This window comes from Microcebus murinus, chromosome 27, assembly GCF_040939455.1.
Source record: "Microcebus murinus isolate Inina chromosome 27, M.murinus_Inina_mat1.0, whole genome shotgun sequence".
In the NCBI taxonomy this organism is placed as follows: domain Eukaryota; kingdom Metazoa; phylum Chordata; class Mammalia; order Primates; family Cheirogaleidae; genus Microcebus; species Microcebus murinus.
In genome coordinates, this window is record NC_134130.1 from 17,511,861 (window position 1) to 17,526,318 (window position 14,458).

General features: G+C 39.1%; 2 protein-coding genes across 4 annotated transcripts in view; one reads left to right on the top strand and one right to left on the bottom strand.

Moving 5' to 3' along the window:
• AIMP1 (aminoacyl tRNA synthetase complex interacting multifunctional protein 1) overlaps window positions 1-5,306 on the bottom strand; it is a 40,829-nt gene extending 35,523 nt beyond the window's left edge. The window contains exon 1 of one of the 2 annotated variants that reach the window (XM_075998320.1): window positions 5,085-5,306. In XM_075998320.1, coding sequence (XP_075854435.1) covers window positions 5,085-5,086 — 2 coding nt within the window. In that variant the 5' untranslated portion in view covers window positions 5,087-5,306. The remainder of the gene's footprint in view (window positions 1-5,084) is intronic. The other variant, XM_012779031.3, reaches the window with a different exon arrangement.
• A 111-nt stretch (window positions 5,307-5,417) lies between these two features.
• TBCK (TBC1 domain containing kinase) overlaps window positions 5,418-14,458 on the top strand; it is a 134,176-nt gene continuing 125,135 nt past the window's right edge. For both annotated transcript variants that reach the window (XM_012779027.3, XM_020284513.2), the window contains exon 1: window positions 5,418-5,721. The gene's annotated coding sequence lies outside the window, so the exon portion shown is untranslated. The remainder of the gene's footprint in view (window positions 5,722-14,458) is intronic.

Sequence of the window (14,458 nt, forward strand, 5' to 3'; positions counted from 1 at the left end):
GCTGTTTTCAGGTAACACATGTAACCTGCAAGGATGCATATAGACTAAAAGTAAAAGGGTGGAGATCAGTATTCCAGGCAAGTGGAAACCAAAAGAAGGCTGGCATGGCAGTTCTAATTTCAGACGATTTAGTTTTTAAACCAACAAAAGTAGTGAAAGACAAAGAGGGTCATTATATAATGGTGAAGGGCACACTTCAACAAGAAGAGATAACATTTTAAATATATATGCACCCAACTTAGGTGCACCCAGTTTCATAAAGCAAACCTTACTGGATATAAGCAAATGGATTAATAGCAACTCCATAATCACCAGAGATTTCAACACCCCACTGACAGCACAAGACAGATCCTCCAAACAGAAAATTAATAAAGAAATAATGGACTTAAACAAAACTCTAGAACAATTAGGTCTGACTGACATTTACAGGACATTCTACACAAAATCGACTGAATATACATTCTTCGCATCAGCTCACAGGACATTCTCTAAGACTGGCCATATCCTAGGACACAAAGTAAACCTCAAGAAATTTAAAAAAATAGAAATCATACCATTTATCTTCTCAGATCACAGTGGAATAAAAGTAGAAATCAACCCTAACAGAAACTCACATTTCTACACAAAAACGTGGAAATGAAACAACCTCCTATTAAATGATTACTTCATAAATGAAGAAATCAAGGTGGAAATAAAAATATTCTATGAACAAAATGACAATGGAGAACAAGTTATCAAACCCTGTGGGATACTAGAGGCTAAAGCAGTTCTGAGAGGAAAGTTTATCTCCATAAATGCCTATAACCAAAAGTCAAAAAGATCACAGACAATTTAATGAAACGACTCAGAGAGCTGGAAAAGGAAGAACAGACCAACCTCCCAAACCCAGCAGAAGAAGTGGAATCAACAAGATCAAATCAGAACTAAACGAAATTGAACAGGGAAACTATTCAGGAAATTAATAAAACAAAAAGTTGGTTCTTTGAAAAAATAAACAAAATTGACACACCATTGGCTAAGCTAAGGAAAAGCAGAAAAGAGAAATCTCTAATAAGCTCCATCAGGAACCAAAAAGGAGATATCACAACTGATCCCAAAGAGATACAAGATATAATTTATAAATACTACAAAAATCTTTATGCATACAAACTGGAAAATGTGCAGGAAATGGACAAATTTCTAGAAACACACAGCCTCCCTAGGCTCAACCAGGAAGAAATAGGTTTCCTGAACAGACCAATCTCAAGAGCTGAAATAGAAATAGCAATTAAAAATCTCCCTAAAAAGGAATGTCCTGGTCCAGATGGTTTCACACCCTAATTTTATCACACTCACAAAGAAGAACTAGTACCTATCTTGCAGAAACTATTCCACACCATTGAGAAGAATGGAAACCTCCCGGACACCTTTTATGAAGCGAGTATTACTCTGATACCAAAACCAGGAAAGGATACAACAAAAAAAGAAAACTACAGACCAATATCCCTAATGAATATAGATGCAAAAATTTTCAACAAAATCTTAGCTAACCGAATCCAGACGCTTATCAAAAAAAGAATCCATCACGACCAAGTGGTGCAGGGATGCAGGGATGGTTCAACATACGTAAATCCATAAATGCAATTCACCACATAAACAGAAGCAAAAAAAAGACCACATGATTCTTTCAATAGATGCAGAAAGAGCTTTTGACAAAATTCAACACCCTTTCATGATACGAACACTTGATAAAACAGGCATAGAAGTGACATACCTAAAAATGATAGAAGCCATATATGACAGACCCATAGCCAACATCATACTGAATGGGGAAAAATTGAAATCATTCCCACTCAGAACTGGAACCAGACAAGGCTGCCCCCTATCTCCACTTCTGTTCAACAGAGTGCTGTAATTCCTGGCTACAGCAATCAGACAGGAAAGTGGAAGTAAAGGTATCCAAATTGGGGCAGAAGAGATCAAACTTTCACTGTTTGCTGATGATATGATATATCTAGAAAACCCCAAAGATTCAACCAAGAAACTCCTGGAACTGATCAATGAATTTAGTAAAGTCTCAGGATACAAAATCAATACACAGAAATCAGAGGCATTCATATACGCCAACAACAATCAAATTGAGAACCAAATCAAAGACTCAATTCCTTTCACAATAGCAACAAAGAAATTAAAGTACGTAGGTATATACTTAACCAAGGACGTAAAAGACCACTACAGGGAGAACTATGAAACACTGAGGAAGGAAATAACAGAGGATGCAAACAGATGGAAATCCACACCATGCTCATGGATCGGCAGACTCAACATCATCAAAATGTCTATACTACCCAAACTGATCTACAGATTCAATGCAATACCTATTAAAATCCCATCAGCATTCTTCACAGATATAGAAAAAATATTTTATACTTCGTATGGAACCAAAGAAGACCCCGAATATGAAAAGCAATTCTAGCCAACAAAAACAAAATGGGAGGCATTAATATTCCAGATATCAAACTATACTACAAAGCTGTAGTAATTAAATCTGCTATTGGCACAAAAATAGGAATATTGACCAGTGGAACAGATGTGAGAATCCTGATATAAAACCATCCTCATATAGCCATCTAATCTTTGACAAAGCAGACAAAAACATACGCTGGGGAAAAGAATCCCTTTTCAATAAATGGTGCTGGGAAAACTGGATAGCCACTTGTAGAAGGCTAAAGCAGGACCCACACCTTTCACCTCTCACAAAAATCAACTCACGCTGGGTAACAGACTTAAACCTAAGGTATGAAACTATTAGAATTCTAGAAGAAAATGTTGGAAACACTCTCCTAGACATCGGCCTAGGCAAAGAGTTTATGAAGAAGTCCCCAAAGGCAATCACAGCAGCAACAAAAATAAATAAATGGGACATGATCAAACTACAAAGCTTCTGCACAGCCATAGAAATAGTCATGAAAGTAAACAGACAACCTACAGAATGAGAGAAAATTTTTGCATCCTACGCATCCGATAAGAGGCTGATAACTAGAATATACTTAGAACTCACGAAAATCAGCAAGAAAAAAAATCAAATAACCCTATTAAAAAGTGGGCAAAGGACTTGAACAGAAACTTTTCTAAAGAAGACAGAAGAATGGCCAACAAACATATGAAAAAATGCTCAACATCTCTAATCATCAGGGAAATGAAAATCAAAACCACAATGAGATATCACTTAACTCCAGTGAGAATAGCCTTTATCAAAAAGTCTCAAAACAATAAATGCTGGTGTGGATGCGGAGAGAGAGGAACACTCCTACACTGCTGGTGGGACTGCAAACTAGTTCAACCTCTGTGGATAGCAATATGGAAATACCTTAAAGCGATACAGGTGAATCTACCATTTGATCCAGCAATCTCATTGCTGGGCATCTACCCAAAAGATCCAATGACACTCTACAAAAAAGACACCTGCACTCGAATATTAATAGCAGCACAATTCATAGTTGCAAGGCTGTGGAAACAGCCCAAGTGCCCATCATTCCACGAATGGATTAATAAAATGTGGTATATGTATACCATGAAGTACTATTCAGCTCTAAGAAACAACAGTGATATAGCACATGTTATATTTTCCTGGTTAGAGCTGGAACCCATACTACTAAGTGAAGTTTCCCAAGAATGGAAAAACAAGCACCACACATACTCACCAGCAAACTGGTATTAACTGAGCAGCACCTAAGTGGACACACAGGTACTACAGTAATAGGGTATTGGGCAGGTGGGAGGGGGGGAGGGTATGTATATACATAACGAGTGAGTTGTGCACCGTCTGGGGGATGGTCACGCTGGAAACTCAGACTTGTTGGGGGAGGGGAGTAAAGGGCATTTATTGAACCCTTAAAATTTGTACCCCCATAATATGCCGAAATAAAAGAAAAAAAAACACACAAACAAAAGACTATTTTTGAGATTACCTTTCTTAACATTTTTCTTTACTTCACCTATCTCCCCAGTAGGCAATGATAATTATGTTACAAGTACCTGTTGGTCTATATTAAGATGTCAACAATTTTAAAATACACCCTTATTTCAGAGATGTAAATATGAAAAACTTGTATATCACAATTGATGAGCTATAGTGATTTTAATCACTTTTTAATCATTTTTCCTCACCTTTCTTCTTCTCCCTTCATCCCTATTCTTATTGTCTAACTTCTTTCCCTCATTTGCTTCACAACTAAATTACCAATATACCCCACACTTAAAGAATACCTTTATTATAGAAGGAAACAATGAGGTACCTTTTAGAACTAGGTTAAAATTCCTACTAGGATTTAAAACATATATGTCAAAACTCATCAGAATTTAAAGAAAAGTAAACAATATAATTACATACGCTGAGAATAATGCATCTCAGAGACACTGAACATATTTAACAGCAGAAACCAGTAGTAATTCCAGGGGTCTTTTATCAACCTTTGCTCAAACCTATAGAAAGAAGATCTAAAACTGCTTTTCTTGTGTGAAAATTCATATATATTCTTGATTGTTTCCCTTACCAGAGAGCCTTCTTTCCCTTTACTGATGAGGACACTGAGCGTCCTAGAGGATTTAAAGGATGGCTATGAGGGGCTGGCTATAGAGTAGATAACTATCAGAGGACAATCCCTGTATTTCCAGACACTATAATAATTAACACAAAATTTAGTATATAATAAAAATGCTGAAAAATACTTTGTGTTTATATATAAAGAATAGTTAGAATCTAGACTCAAATAATTATTAACAGGATTTTCACCTATACATATAATACAGTGGGTCACTGGAAAGTTCCCCAACGACACTCAAGTCCTTTGACACACATTCACAAGACAATAAACGTGCTTAAGAATCTATTTTTTCCAGTAGCCTCCTTTCTCTTGGCACTGCATTCCATTTCTCAAACTTGGCTCTCTTCTCTATTTTTCCCCATGCCAAGGTCGGTGCTGGTGCCAAGCTGGCTTCCTAGTAGCACCCGTAGAACAAGCCCTCTCTCCAGAGGAAGTAAGGGAAGGGAGACTCCTACGACCTCAACCCACTCACTCTGGACCCTCCACAACGTCACTCACATCAAACAGTCGACCCCGGCTGCAAGGCGGACTCCGCCGGGAGGTAAGGACCGACGCCTTCCCCAGCACTGCGGCAGCGAAAAAGGACCCAACGAGGTGTCCGCGCCAAACGCCTGAAGGTTCCCCAGATCCTTCCCCACATTCCCTTCCCCTTCCTGTGCGCAGTCCTATTAACCCGCCGCACTGCGCTTCCCCGCTTCTATTCTCTCACCCAATGTTGCCAACTCCCTCCGCACCTCTTCCTCTGTCCCTACATTTTTTTGTCGCCAATTTGGGTAAACGGCATGACGCCGGAAGTCAGGGGTCTTTTCTTCGTGTTGCGTCGCGGAGCCAGTGAGGTCAGAAGAAATGGCCGGCGGAATCGAGGGTGGTGGGTAAAAAGCTGAGAGCTGTGCGTGGAGAGAGCCAGGCTCGCGCTCCTGGTCATCGTCCCAGAATGCTACTGCAGCTGGCTTAGGTTGCCGGCCAAGGGCGAGCTCTGAGTTCCCAGCGGGAAAGGCCTCTCCTGTAGAAGCACCTGAAATGCAGGGTCTGCTGTGCTAAGTCACAGCAGCCACAGCGACAGCACTGGGGGCCTGTACAGAAACTCCACCCCACCTGTCCTTGTGCCCGCCTGCGTCCCCAGACCCAGAGGCAGGTATTTGGACGTCCCAGTGTTCTGTGTCGTAATGGGGCGTGGGGTTGTGGGAGGTGGAGCTGCGAGTGGCCCCGCACCCGCACGTCTGCAGCTAGAAATAGAGCCCAGCTGTGGAGCTGCCTGCTGCTGGGTACTGTCTCCCTCGTTACCTGCAGCCTTCCCCTGAATCTCACGTTCACCTGAGTCGTTTGGGAATTGCAGGCTACTCTTGAAAGTAACTGCTTCAAAGGAAGGCTTAAAGGGGTTAGAAAGTCTGGAATCTGCCCTTCCATTACTCTTCATAGATGCGGACTTTTGCTTTGGTTTGTTTTTGGTTTTCAAAGTTTAATCAGTTGTCAAAGTGTGAAACTCCCTTCAGCAATAGGAGACAGTGACGCAGTAGAAGGAAGTTACTCTAAAATTGTCAGTGGCTGCTTCTCAAGGCCCCCTGTCTCTGTTTCTATTTGGGACAGAAAGATAACTTTTTGCGAGAAGGTATATATACAAAACAAATGAATTAGGGTCATTTGCCCGTTGAAGAAATGTGAAAACTGTTTTATTCATGATAAAATCGGCATCTTTTGCTCTATTTTTGACTTTTCCTCCCATTTGAATTATACGGCTCCAAGTTCTTTGAGGGCAAAGATTGTGTCCTGTTCACCGTTGGCCGTTGTCGGCACAGTAGCTAGGAAAAAATCTGGGAAAAAAAACTTAAAATAGGGACTTCACAATGTTTGTTGAATGAACTTATTTTCAAACCCAATTGCTTTCATTGTTTTTCTCATCTAATCTCTCACCTCAGTGGGTTCTTTTTCAATAGCTTTCTTCCATTCACCAAGTGTAAGCAAACGTTTGTGTGTGAGGTTTTTTTTTTTTGTGCAACCATCTAAGAGCAGAACACTAATGAAATGCTTTATACTATTTAATGTTGTATCTTTTTGAATCATTGCATTTTATTATTTGATTTTTAGTTGTCTAAATGATAAAGGCATCTAATTGAAAATCAAACACTGTAGTGCAATAGGAGTGAGTAATAAAATGCAACAGTTCACTGTCTCACCCTTCCTACCCTCAGTGCTATTCTCCAGAGGTAATCATTTTTAACCTTTTCTAATTTTAGGTCTATACATTGAATAATAAGTTAAATTGCTAATTCTTTTTCTATTGACTTCTTAAGGTAGCCCACGCCATCCACAACCTCTCTTCCCCAAATTTTGGAATAGTTATCACAGTTTTCAATTTTTGTATTATTTACTTTATAATTCTAAATAATATATATAAATTACCTTTTTCATATCAACTTTTGAAAATATATTTGACTCCTTATTTGGTAAAATGAGAAAAGTAGTTACTACCTTTTCCATTATCACTGCAGAAACCATAATCACGCCAACTTTTTCTTAGCTGGGCCTTGTACATTTTCCAGGTTTAAAATATTTATATTTCTTATCTACAACATTTGTGCTGTGTTAATGTGCTAAAAACTAATAAAATGTTTACAGTATTATGGGTTTATAGTTATTCTTCAGTGCAGGTTCAAGCAGTATGCTGTGATACATTTTCTTCCAAGTATTTCAACTTCATGATCTGCTGTCATACTAAGGAGAATGTGATATCAAGGTCAATTGGTTCTTCTTTCTTCCCCTCCAATGGCAAAAAATCATGCCATACTTGAGTATGCTTTATTTTTTGAACCATATATTTACATGGTTTTTAACCTTCCCCACTTTCATGATTGTCTTCCTGCTTTCTTTTGGGAAGAGGTGCATGTGCTTTCTTTACCAAGTTCTCTTCATTCTTTGTATCATGTACAGAGACGCTTTTATTCCGTTCCTCTGCTTGAGTACATTTCCCTTGGAGCCCAGTGCGCTTCTATTTAATTTGGACAGATTGCTTTCTAGTCCTTTTGTATTGCTTCTATTTGGGGTTTACATTCATTGAACTTGTGGGTAAATTATATTGTTTCTTAACCCCACATCTTCTATTCTTTGGTTTCCCTCTCTGTTTTGCCATAATACCTTCTAAAGAAACTTTCTCACAAAGATGTGTGGATGGTAATTTTATTTTTTAATGTTTGCATGGCTATAAATTGTCATTTGCTATTATGGTTGTTAGTTTGGCTGCATATAGAATCAAAATTATGTTTCTTCAACTCTTCCAAGGTTTCAGTGTCTTCTCACTTTTCATTGTTGCTGATGAGATGAGAATGCCAGTCTGAGCTTAATTTGATAGCTGAACTGTTTTTTTTTCCTCTCTGAAATGATTACAATTTTCTAGTTATGCTTGATGATTTGAAAATTTATGGTGACATGTTTAGGTATGAGTTTATTCTCCTTGAATGAATTTGTACAGCAGAGTTAAGTGTCTCAAATGGATCTTTTTCCACTTCTTGAATCATAAGCCTTTTTTATTTGAAGGTATTTATTTCCTTTCAACTGTGGGAAATTTTCTCCTGTCTTTCATAATTCCTTCTACTTTATTTTTCTATATTCTCTTTTTTTGAAATTCCTATAAAGTGATTATTGGATTCTTGGCTTGATCCACTATGTTATTTTTTTCTTTATGTTTTTATCTGTTTGCATTTTGCTTCATGTTCTAAACCAGGGGTCCTCAAACTTTTTAAACAGGGGGCCAGTTTACTGTCCCTCAGACCACTGGAGGGCCGGACTATAGTTTTAAAAAAAACTACGAACAAATTCCTATGCACACTGCATATATCTTATTTTGAAGTAAAAAAACAAAACGGGAACAAATACAATATTTAAAATGAAGAACAAGTAAAGTTAAATCAACAAATTTACCAGTATTTCAATGGGAACTATGGGCCTGCTTTTGGCTAATGATATGGCCGATGTCCGGTTCCATATTTGTCACTGCTAGTTGTAATAAGTGGTGCAAGTGTGCATCAGTTAGTCTAGGTCTGGTTGGAGATTTCAGATGTTTCATTCTGGAAAAAGTCTGTTCACAGACATAAGTGCTGACAAAGATGGTTGCCACTTTGAGTGCATGGTTCCTGAGATTAGGATAAGTCTGAGGGGAGAGGTGCATAGAAATTAGGAAGGCTGCTTGACTTGAATGCGTCTTTCAGAGAGTCACAATTCTGCAGTTCAGCCAGTTCCATTTGGTAAATTGTATCCGCATTTTCAATGTCAATAGAAAATGGGTTACAGAAAAGCTGTATGCCCTATTTATGGAGATGAAGCTCTTTAAATCTAAATTGGAACTCCTTTTGCAACTTTTCCAGTGAATCCACACATGTTTTGTTTGGGAATGCAACCAGTGGTTTTTCCGCTAACAGATATTGAGTTGTGGGGAGATGGCAGAAATTTTCCTCCTTCACTTGTTTAATGAGGCCTAATTTTACTTCGAATGCTTTCACATGTGATTGCGTATCACAGATGAGCTTCCCCTTTCCTTGAAGTTGCACATTGAAACTGTTGAGTAGCTCTGTTACGTCTGTCAGAAAGGCAAGGTGCCACTTCCATTCTGCACCATTGAGTTCTGGTACTTCTTTGTTTTTTGAAAGCAGAAAAGCTGTAATCTGTGGAAGTAAGTCATAGAAATGTTTCAAAACTCTCCCTCGACTCAGCCGACGGAGTTCTGTGTGGTACAGAACATCTTCATAGGCAACATTTAGCGCAGAAAGAAATTCCTGAAATTGTCTGTGGTTTAGTGCATTAGCTCTAATGAAGTTAACACAAGATACCACAATTTTCATAACAGTCCCACTTCAGTGATTTCCACACAGCGCTTGTTGGTGGACGAGGCAGTGTATGGCTGTTGGATGAGAATGGTTATGTTTGTCCATCCCTTGGTTAATGCAAGCAATTACTCCTTTCTTAGACCCCACCATGCTAGGAGCACCATCAGTTGTCACACTGGCTAATTTAGCCCAGTCCAGCTCCAAACCATTCACTATTTGGAAAACCTTTTCATAGGTATCTTCTCCTGTAGTTGTTCCTTTGATGCTTTGCAGTGCAGCAAGCTCTTCTGTGACTTCGAAATAGTCATTTGTCCCATGAATAAAAGTTACAAGTTGTGCAGAATCATGAACATCATTACTTTCCTCGAGTGCCAAGGAAAAATAGGAAAGTTTTTTTGTGGAGTTTTGCAAATGCTGATGCAAATTGTCTCTCATTTCTTCAATCTTTCGTGTAATTAATTGTAGGTCCTGAAAGAGTCACTGCACTAAATAAATCGGCCTTCTCTGGACACATCTCTTTGGCAATAGAAAGAAGGCATTCTGTAACAAATTCTCCCTCCACGGACGGTCTGCCAGTGCACCCTATTAGCTTGGCAACTTGAAAACTTGCTCACAGTGATGAAATATTTAGCTGCTGCTGCTGCTTCACAAAAGTATTTTGCTGAGTTGTCAATATTTTCAGTTTTAATATTTTATCTTTTCTCACTTCTCCAACCAAACAATCATATTTATCTTTATGTTGAGTTTGATAGTGTCGACGCAAATTGTACTCTTTGAACACAGACACTATATTCTGGCATATCAGACACATAGCTCTTTCCTTGTACTGCATGAAAAAGTAATCATAAATCCACTGTTCTTTGAATATCCTATACTCCGACTCAATTTTTCTCTTTCTTGATATCATTGTTTCCTAGGGATTCCAAATTGCTATTAGTAAAATATCAATATATGTATACAGTGCTACAAAAACAGTATACCAGCAATAACTTTGCCCACACGGAGACATAAAGACTGCACTGCCCATCAATGCAGTCTGATCAGTGCCCATCAATGCAGCCTTGCCAGGGCCCATATTGGTGGAACTCCGCTTTTACCTCAGGCTCACACTGGTGAAGTGTGGGAACCGGCCCGATTACAGAGCCAGTTCCTCCACCACCTTTCTAGTTCACAGTACCCTATGCGAACCGCACTGCGATCTGTGAACTCGCACAGGAATCTGATCGCATGGGTGAGAAGACCCATGCGATCAGATTCCACTGCAGGAAAAAAAAAGCACATATGCCTTTTTTCTTCTGAATCTAATGCAAGTTCAGCCATACAAGTATATGGCTGAACTCCCACTGCTCAGAGATCGCAACAGTATGAACTGGGGCTTACACAGCTAACAACATACAACATTATACACAACTGAATAGTAATCAGAATATAAATGTACTTACTATCAAATTGGGTTTCCTACTCCTCGGCTGTCTGCAGAGCCAGATTAAGTTCCCATGGGGCCCTAGGCAGATTATCAGTTTGGGGCCCCCATGTGATAAGGCTGAGCACTGACCATTTGCATTAACACTAAGCACTATTTGCATTTCCTCTGAGCTCTGACAATTTGCATCAACACTGACCGCTGACCATTTGCAATAACACTGACTGCTGACAATTTGAATTAATACTGAGCAGCTGACCATTTGCATTAACACTGAGTACTTACAATTAACATTACCTCTGAGCACTATTTGCATTACCTCTGAGCACTGACAATTTGTATTAGCACTGAGCGCTATTTGCGTTATCACTGTGATGCAACCCCCCCTAGAAACACCCCCAACCAACTAACCAACTTTAAAAAAAAGACTCTACTAACTTAAAAAAAAAGGCACCCCTTATCTGCAAAAAAAACGACCTCCTAACTTCAGAAAAAAAGACCACCCTTAACTGCAAAAAAATGGCCCTACTGACTGCAAAATTAAAAAAATAAAAAAAAAATAGACCTCCTAACTTCAAAAAAAAAATCCTAACTTGTTCTTACCTCGGTCCTCAGGCAGTAGCAGGCTCTGCACAGGTAAGCTCGTGACTTGTCAGATCACACCCGAGACTGAAAGGAGGAGTCGAGAGACAGAGAGAAGAAGGGGAGTTGGAGAATGCGGTGCACATTCCACACATGTGCACTGTGGGCCCAGGATGAGCCAGCTGCTAAGCAGGACAGGCAGCGGGGGCAAAAACACCCAGTGGGGCGGATAAATGTCCTCAGTGGGCCGCATGTGGCCTGTGGGCCATAGTTTGAGGACCCCTGTTCTAAGCAATTGTCCGAAAACTTTGTTTTCCAATACTTCCACTTGATTTAGCAATCAAGATTTTAAAGCTTCTTGTAGATTTCTTCCCTAATTTCAACCCTTCGTTACAGTCAGTGGGTGACACTACTCTGAGGGTTTTTTCCCCCATTTCCTTACTTACTGAATATATTCTTACCATATATGTAAGTATTCCAGAATTATTTATTTTACTTTTCTTATTTTTAGATTTTATGAAACTTGGCATAACTTTTGTGTGTCTTTTTCTCTTATTCATCATTATATTTCTCAGATTCATTTGTGCTGCTAAATTTCCTATCATTTGCCACCCTGTACGCTCTTCCATCAGGTGGATGTACCACAATTTATTTAGCCATTCATCCGCCACTGGGTACTTGCATTATCTCCAGTGTGGAAATATTAGAAGCAGTACTGCCATGATCTTTCTTGTACCAATCCCACTATGTGTGCGTAGTGTTTTATGCAGGAATGTGATAACAAGATAGTGTCAAACTGTTTTCTGAAGTGAGTGTACCAACTTACACTCCCACTTACAGTAAATTAGAGGTCCTAGTTTTCCACATCCTCCTAGTATGCATTACCAGGTTTCTTAATTTTTACTCTCTGGTAGATGTAAATTGCCATGTGATTTTAGTAATTTTTGTTTGTTTTTTTGACAGAGTCTCACTCTGTTGCCTGGTTTAGAGTGCCATGGTGTCAGCCTAGCTCACAGCAACCTCAATCTCCTGGGCTCAAGCAATCCTCCTGTCTCAGCCTCCCAGGTAGCTGGGACTACAGGCACGTGCCACCGAGCCCAGCTAATGTTTTCTATTTTTAGTTGTTTGGCTAATTTATTTCTATTTATAGTAGAAATGGGGCCTCGCTCTTGCTCAGGCTGGTCTTGAACTCCTGAGCTCAGGCAATCCTCCTGCCTCTGCCTCCCAAAGCACTAGGATTACAGGTGTGAACCACCACACCCGGCCTGTTTTTAGTAATTTCTTGATTATTAATGAGGTTGTTTATCGTCTCGTATTTATTGGCCATTTCCCATCACTTTTTTGTGTCATATGTTTTTCTATAACCTGTTATACAATGGATGCAATATCTTCTCAGATCTCTGTAGATATATTGGAGTTGGGTTTTGTTTTGTTTTTTCATAAGTCATTTCAGTTGCCTCCAAAGCTAGATTTTTGGGAGCTCATTGTATTTTTTGCTGTTTGTGCTGTAGTCTTTCCTAAACTATCTGATGATTCCCAGACACTTTTTTAAGAGTTGAGGAAGGCTGTCTGAGTGTTCTGTGTGTATGGACAGGCTTGTTGACTGGCACGTTTTGTTTTAGTATGTATGGCTGGAGGACAGCAGATCTTAGCTGTGGTCCTACAAATAATAGAATTAAGAGGAGTTTGCTTTTCTCACCAGTGCCCATAGCTACTGTAATTCTCAGTTTGTTCAGTTTCTTTGGGAGGGAATCTTGTCTTCTTTTACATGGAGGGTAAATAACTACCCATGTTGTGGGGCTGGTGGCAGAGTTGATGCTTCTAATTCTTCAACACCTCAAATCACCCTTTTGGTTTCAAACCCTCTGTGACTGCTCTTCACCACCGTTCCTGCCTTCTCTAAGTCTGAAGCCTCTGAGTCTGAAGAAGCCAAGCAAACCTCTTGACTGTCATTACAGGTTGTAGCTTCATTCTTCCTGTTTCTTGTGACAAACCTCTTCCATGTGCATTTTGCTTTGTAAGAGTTTCTGGGAATCTTTCATTATCTCATGGCCCTTTTCTCTTCCTTTTTAAATGTTTATTAACATTTGAAAACTTTTTATTCTAATGAGGTTTCTGGATAGACATAAGAAAAGTGGTCTATTGAACTGGAATTCCAGCATATTTATTAAGAAAGCTGAGAAGGGAAAAATGCAGTGCTTGACCAATGGAATGTCTTTTTAGTGAGATACATGGGTAAGAGATTTTGTGTCAAGAGACATTTTTTGTTATGATTGCCTTAATGTAATTCAGATTGATTTGGAGCAAGTTTCTTAATCTCCATGCTGCTCTTTTACACAACTCTGGAGGCACCATTTATTTTGGAGTCAATCCAAATAGGACCTCTCATGCTATACACATGGAACAAGTATCTCTAAATTGGAGGCAATAACATCTATCAAGATTGTTGAGGGAATTAAAGCAGATCTTGGTATAAAACACCTAGCATGAAAATTGATATGATAGACACTTCTGTTATCTAATTTAATTTTTACTGTTAAGAAAGTCCCTGATCAGAGTTTCATTACTTCCCCCACTGAGAAGGAAAGGTTCTTGGATAGTATGTGGGTCATTCAATCTTCAGGTAAAGTGAAGAGCCTTATTGATATAAAGATGCAGTAACAAACTTCCTCTACTCCTCCCCCAAACTTCTGCAGACACTATGGTGACTTAATCCTCCATTCTTAAAACTGTCAGGCATGATTGAAGGTAGAATGTTCTGCCTTCTCCTTTTTATGACATTGAAAATCTTTGAATTTGGTTTAGAATTACATTATAAATTTATGTTTGGGTGTTTTTTAGTTGATACTAGCTTAGAATATATATATATATATATATATATATATATATATATATATATATATATATATATATATATTCTGTAGTCTTGCTATGTTGCCCAGGCTGGTGTCCAACTCCTGGCCTCAAGTGACCCTCCCACTTCAGCTTCCCAGAGTGCTAGGATTATAGGCGTGAGCTACCGTGCCTGGCCAGAATTTTGTAACTGTGAA